Source organism: Cicer arietinum, chromosome 6 (assembly GCF_000331145.2).
Source record: "Cicer arietinum cultivar CDC Frontier isolate Library 1 chromosome 6, Cicar.CDCFrontier_v2.0, whole genome shotgun sequence".
In the NCBI taxonomy this organism is placed as follows: domain Eukaryota; kingdom Viridiplantae; phylum Streptophyta; class Magnoliopsida; order Fabales; family Fabaceae; genus Cicer; species Cicer arietinum.
In genome coordinates this window covers 55,562,987-55,569,539 of record NC_021165.2, presented here as the reverse complement: position 1 = coordinate 55,569,539, position 6,553 = coordinate 55,562,987, and the positions used below count along the sequence as shown (strand labels likewise).

Sequence of the window (6,553 nt, the reverse complement as noted above, 5' to 3'; positions counted from 1 at the left end):
AAAGAGAGAGACAAAATCTGTTTTTAAATATATATATATATATATATATATATATATATATATATATATATTATCAAACCTATTATTTTATCAACTACTATAATAGTAATATTGATATATTTGTTTTTAATTATAATTTGGATATTCTAAAACCGATTTTAATTGGATCCAATGTTTTTAAACGAGTTATTCAAACCAAATTGCATGTGATTTTAATTTTGGATTAGATGATATTTTTATCTCAAAAACTAATCAAACCATGTCTTGAACATCTTAATTTATACTTCGTTCATCACATAATAATTGTCACATTTACAAACATAAAAAAAATATTCAATTAATTATCACTTTTAATTTTCAATGCAACTTTAGTTTATTTTTTTTATCAATTTTATTATCTAATTAATATTATATGCATTATTCTTAGTTTATTATTTATCTAATTTGCATTTATGATTATTGAAATCAACCAACGTTTTATAAGCATAATTTGTTAAAATGATTCCTCTTTCACTTTCATTTATCATATTTTCTTAACATGTGTAAAATGGTCAAATCCTACATTTATCATATTTTCTTAATTTCTTAATATGTGTGAAATAGTCAAATGAGATCCATAAAACAATATTTTTATTTATTTTTTACCTGGAACAATTTTGGCATTTGCAAGAAAAGTTTGTCCCAAAATACTTATCGTTTTTTATTTCCAGTGCAACTTTAATTTTTTTTTTACCAATTCTATCATCTAATTAATATTATATTCATCACTCTTAATTTGTTATTTATCCACTTTGTATTTATGATAATTAGAATCAATCAACAATTTAGACGAATAACTTAGCAAAATTATTTTTCTACTTTATTTAAATATATTATCTTAATCTACATAAAATAGTCAAATCCGACAGTTATTTTAAAGCCGAACCAATAATATTTATTAAACTGATAAAGAAAATTGAAAGTTTCAGTTCCTCCATTAAATTAAAGCCTTAATTACTCATTTGTGGCTAGTAAATGCGAACAAGCAGTCAACTATGACCAATGACCAATTCAAACTAGTAATATCCGTTAAGTAAGCCTACAACACTGCATAACACGTCCTAATCAATGGTTCCTTTATTACCAAACAAAAAATAAATTTTTGGAAAATCTATACCGTTGGAAAGCAACCACAAGAAAACAAAAAGGTACACCATTAAATAAATGACTAGAAATTTCTCAAAATCTTTAAAATAAAATAACAAAATTCAAAAATCTAATAGAGAGAAAAAGACACACAACATTTCCGTTGGTGTTGGCCCCTCGATTTTCCATAATTAAAAAAAAACGAAAAAACATTACAATAGAAGAAGAACAACTTAGGACACCACACGAAGCTGTTTGAAATATCACCACCACCAACACACAAACACAACACCGAGTAACTAACAAAACGATGTCGTTTTCATCGGAGAATCAGATTCAGACTCAGAAAGAAAACCCTAACCCTAATATCAGTTCTTTATTGAAGAAGAGAGTACCTAGATGGTCTGATATATGGGTAAAGCACACCAAATCGAAACCCCTTAACCAAATTGTTGCTGCTGCTACAGCAATGCAAATGCAGCTTCAATCTCTTTCTCCTTCTCACAAATCACACAACAACACATTAATCCCTAATTTCTCAATCATCGATCAAACTCTTTTGTTATCTGACGAAATGCTTCTCAAGATTCTATCTAAGCTTCCAGATTCTCAGAGAAATTCAAATTCACTCGTTTGTAAACGTTGGCTCAATCTCCAAGGTCGTCTCGTACGTAAAATTAGGATCCTCGATTGGAACTTTCTTTTATCTGGTAGGTTGATTCATAGATTCCCTAATCTTAATCATGTTGATTTGGTTCCTGGGTCATTGATTTTAACTAAAAGTTCGAATATTTTGACGAGCAATAACGTTTTGTGTATGAATGTGGATTCGGCGTGTTCGCCGAATTGGTTTTTATGTGAGGATAATATGCTTCCTGTTGAGGTTATTGATAATGGGTTAAGTGCTTTAGCTAGTGGGTGTCCTAATTTGAGAAGGGTTCAAGTGATTGGTGCTAGTGAAATGGGTTTGCTTAGTGTGGCTGAAGAGTGTCCTACATTGCAGGAATTGGAACTTCAGAGTTGTAGCGATAATGTTTTGCGTGGGATAGCCGCATGTGTGAATTTGCAGATTTTGAAATTGGTTGGGAATGTTGATGGTTTTTATGGTTCTGTTGTTTCTGATATTGGGTTGACTATTTTGGCTCAGGGTTGTAAGAGGCTTGTGAAGCTTGAGCTTTGTGGTTGTGAAGGGAGTTTTGATGGGATTAAGGCTATTGGTAAGTGTTGTCAAATGTTGGAGGAGTTGACATTGTGTGATCATAGGATGGATGATGGATGGATGGCTGCGGTTTCGTATTGCGAGAATTTGAAGACGTTGAGGTTAATGTCTTGTAAGAAGATTGATTTGAATCCAGGACTCGAAGAGTACTTGGGTTCTTGTCCTGCACTTGAAAGGTTGCATTTACAAAAGTGTCAGCTGCGGGATAAGAAGAGTGTATCTGCTTTGTTTTCTGTTTGCAGGAATGCTAAGGAGATTATTATTCAGGATTGCTGGGGATTCGATAATGGCATGTTCAACTTTGCTAATGTTTGCAGGTATTGTTCTCTTTCGCAATTATTACTATTGATTTGCCAACTATGTAACCATACTCTAGAACTTGTGGTCTAATTTTCTTGTTTGATTGACAAATGACAACCCATTGTTTCATATTCTTGATGTGTGTAAGTGTAACCATGAGGTTCAGCGCAAATGCTCCATCTAAATTAATAACCAAGTTCGATCTCTGATGATGGAACAATTTGTGGCCATTTTTTACTTACCCCCAACCTAGGGGTCCTTTTTCCTGGGACACTGAGTACCAAAAAATTCTGATGTGGGGTTTGAATTGTCCAAATTTTGAAATTTCTCTAGTCATATATGCATATTGGCAATCTGTTCTGTGAGATTATTGTGAAATTTTCCTTTTACACGTCTAATTTAGGACTTAAAAGGAATTTTCTTTTTCCTTGTTCCAATGATGCCACAAGTTGATAGTGATTTCAAAATTACAATTTCTTCATATCAAATTAAGTCTTGTTTTTTGAAGGTGGTTATGCAAATTTTATTTGACAAATCCACATAGAAGTGACTCTAATCATCTGAAATTAAATTGCAAGTTATTATGTATTGATAGTTGTTGTTCTATATCAGGCGTGTAAAATTGCTTTACATAGAAGGATGCTCATTACTAACAACAGAAGGGTTGGAATCTGTAATACATTCATGGAAGGATCTTCAAAGCCTTAGAGTAGTGTCATGTAAGAATATAAAAGATAGTGAAATCTCTCCTGCACTTGCAACCTTATTTACCAGTCTCAAAGAATTGAAATGGAGGCCAGATACCAAATCACTTCTTCAATCAAGTCTTGTTGGGATAAGTATTGGAAAGAAAGGTGGCAAATTTTTTAAAAAGACATGACATGATGACCCTTCAAGTTTTGCCATGTAGTTGTTGTCTAATAATAAACCTAGGGTTCCTGCAGTTACAGCAGGAAGCTGTAACCGATCTCAGCCGTCTGATTTTGAATCAACGATATAGATTGTTTTAACTTAAAAAATACAGTTTTCAATCTAATGTTCGATCTCAGATTAACAGCTGAGATTTAAAACTGTGAATCTCTTAGAATCCAGGTCCTAAACCTAGGCTTTGTCTTAAAAAAAACAGATTATTTTCACTGACATAGTGAAAAATTGTAGCATTAGCGATGTGTAATCACTTTACTACGTTTAACTTAGATGTTGACAGTGAAAGATTGTTCTTTCTTTTTTTTTTTTTTTCCTTCCTTTCATCAGAATAAGGAAGAAGCATAGTGATGTAATTATGTAAAAGTTAAACCTATTTCACACACGAATTGAAATTGGGTCCCTTTGTTCCCTGAATGATGTTAATTTAATGAGATAAATATTTGTTTTCTTTTACTTTTATCAATTAGAATAATTTAAATCATTATCTCAATCATAAAAGTAAAGATGATCATTAATGTCTACTTCTAAGAGACGGTGTTTGTGGTCGTCGGAGTTTTAAATATTTCTCAAGTATTATATGGTGGACAATGGTCAATATTAAAATTTCTGATCAATATGATTTCAATATGTACGGAATTCTTAAATTATTATTTTTTATTTTGCATTTATGATAGTGGAAATACACAAATGGTTAATAAGGTTAATTTGATAAATTTGTTATTCTCTTTCATTCATTTATAATTTCTTCTTAATTTGAGTGAAATGATCTACTATGACAATCTTTGTGGGACAAAGAATTGTTTTTTGAAATATGTGTGAGGTGGTGTGACATCAACGTATCAAAATAATAAAAATATCTTATCTTTCATTTGTTTCCATTGGTTAGTTTAGATATTTGAATGTGTCTTTTAACTTTCAAGTTAGTTTCTCATTGGATAAGTCTTTTAGTAGTTAATTTGCTAATTGAAATTTTTAATAGAAAACACACTTAAAAATATTTTTGAAGTTTCAATAAATTTAGCGATCCTAGTTATATTGCCTCAAACATATATAGATCAAAACATTTGTTTACTCGTATGTTATTTTTTTTCATGATTTGGGGTAACTTAATGTAAACTTTACAACAACATGTGAATCCAGACACTGAAGTATGTTTGAATGTTTGTATTCCATGGTTGTTGATTAGTTATTGTTTTCTTTTTATCTTTATAAAAATAGTTTGAGTTCTTTTTTGCAATATTACTGCACAACTAAGTCAATGTTTAGTTTTAAGATGAGATTGACAAAATCACAGTGGCTCACGACAGTTTTTTCGATCCCTGCAGAAACTAAGCATTTACTAAGTTTTTATATATATTTACAAGATTATGATCTCGTAATTTATTAAATTATTGAGTTATTTTATCACTGTTACATATGACTTTGTAAAGCTTTAGTCGAACATACTTTGAAAATGTTAGGTCTAAATATGACTTATTACTTGTTAAATGCTCGGTTTTAAGGTATGACTTGATCTTTTTCAAAGTCTGTCTAGTCTACTTAACTATTTTTTTTATGAAAGTCTACACCACTCACCATGTAAGCATTTTGTAAATAGACAAATAAGTTAACATGTTAGGTAGGTATGGCAACGAAGAGGGCTAGGGTGGAGTGCGCATTTTGTCACCCCTACTGTTGCACTCGATAAGTCAGAGAAACCCTTTATGTTCCCGTTTCTTATCGAGTTTGAAATTTGAGTCTTCATCCCTGCCCCCGATAGGATTTAGATTTCTCCGTCCCGCACCCGTTCATATATATAAAATTATAAATTTAGAAGTGATATCTATCATAATTAATAAATAAAATAATTATTATTATACAATAATAAAATTTAAAAAAAATATTAAAATTATATTTTCTATAAAGAGAAAATTAAAATTTATAATATATAAAAATATTAAATATAATAAATATGTACATGTATATTTTAAAAGAGTAATCATTTATTAGCGGGTTGATGCATGGTGAATATCAACTCTCCAGGCATGTCTCATTTTTTTGGGTTTATTTTCGGAGAAACTTGCACTAGTATCTGGTCAAAGCAAATTTTTTTCACCTAATTTTATGAAATAAATCATTATATAACATTCTATTTTGTAATAATATCTTTAAATATGTCAAAACACTTATGTAGACCAATATGTTTAACTTATAGAAAAATGTTAGCACACTTGTGATTTAACACAAAGAACAAAACTTAATATGCAAATATATTACTAAGTTTTTTATGTATCATGAAAGTAACAGTTGGATCCTTAATTATTATTTTTTTTGTTACACTTAGGTCCTTTAAGTTTAATTGAGTTTTTACTTAAGTTCTTTAAATTTTATTTTATTGATTTAGTCATATTTAAGTTATGTTATATTTGTATCATTAGTCGTTGTCTTATTTTCAACAACAAACTAGTATAATTGAAAACACCTGACTACTCCAACAATATGTCTCTCATATTAATTTTTCAAAAAATATTAATCAAATTTTATAAATGGTCTAAATTTCTTGATTTTTTGACAATCATTTTGACTTATGTATAGCCTCTAAATGTTGAACAAGTGACTCCAAACACAAGAGGGGACGAGAGTTGTATACTTAACAAAATACAATAAAAATATGCACTTAAAAATATTTAATCAATTAAAATAAAATAAAGTGCTTAGAAATAAATTTAAAATAAAATAAATACAATAAAAAAAGATATTAGAAAAATGGATAACCAAAATAATTTAATGACTGAAATTAAATTGCTGGAAAAAAAATTGCAAAAATAAATAGAAGAGATGAACTTCACAAACAATAATACTATTAAAAACAAACTTTTAAAACAGAATAAACAAGTAATCTTTACGGCCGAAGATCATCCTCTACACAAAACAATAGGATATCACATCTCTTTATGGAAGAGACTCAAAACCAAGAGATATAATTTATCTTGAAAAGTGAAG

General features: G+C 29.5%; 1 protein-coding gene across 1 annotated transcript; it reads left to right on the top strand.

Annotated features, from left to right (window-relative positions):
* The first annotated feature begins 1,255 nt into the window (after window positions 1-1,255).
* Window positions 1,256-4,019, top strand: LOC101503046 (F-box protein At5g07670). Its single transcript, XM_004514450.4, has 2 exons — window positions 1,256-2,661; window positions 3,257-4,019. Exons 1-2 carry the CDS (start codon window positions 1,436-1,438, stop codon window positions 3,522-3,524), a joined length of 1,494 nt encoding a protein of 497 aa, XP_004514507.1. The 5' UTR covers window positions 1,256-1,435; the 3' UTR covers window positions 3,525-4,019.
* The last annotated feature ends 2,534 nt before the right edge of the window (window positions 4,020-6,553 follow it).

Excerpts from the sequence above, each read along its gene's own strand:
- LOC101503046 (XM_004514450.4), top strand. The coding sequence starts at position 1,436 with ATGTCGTTTTCATCGGAGAATCAGATTCAGACTCAGAAAGAAAACCCT. Across the intron at positions 2,662-3,256 it reads AACTTTGCTAATGTTTGCAG|GCGTGTAAAATTGCTTTACA; the intron begins GTATTGTTCTCT and ends GTTCTATATCAG.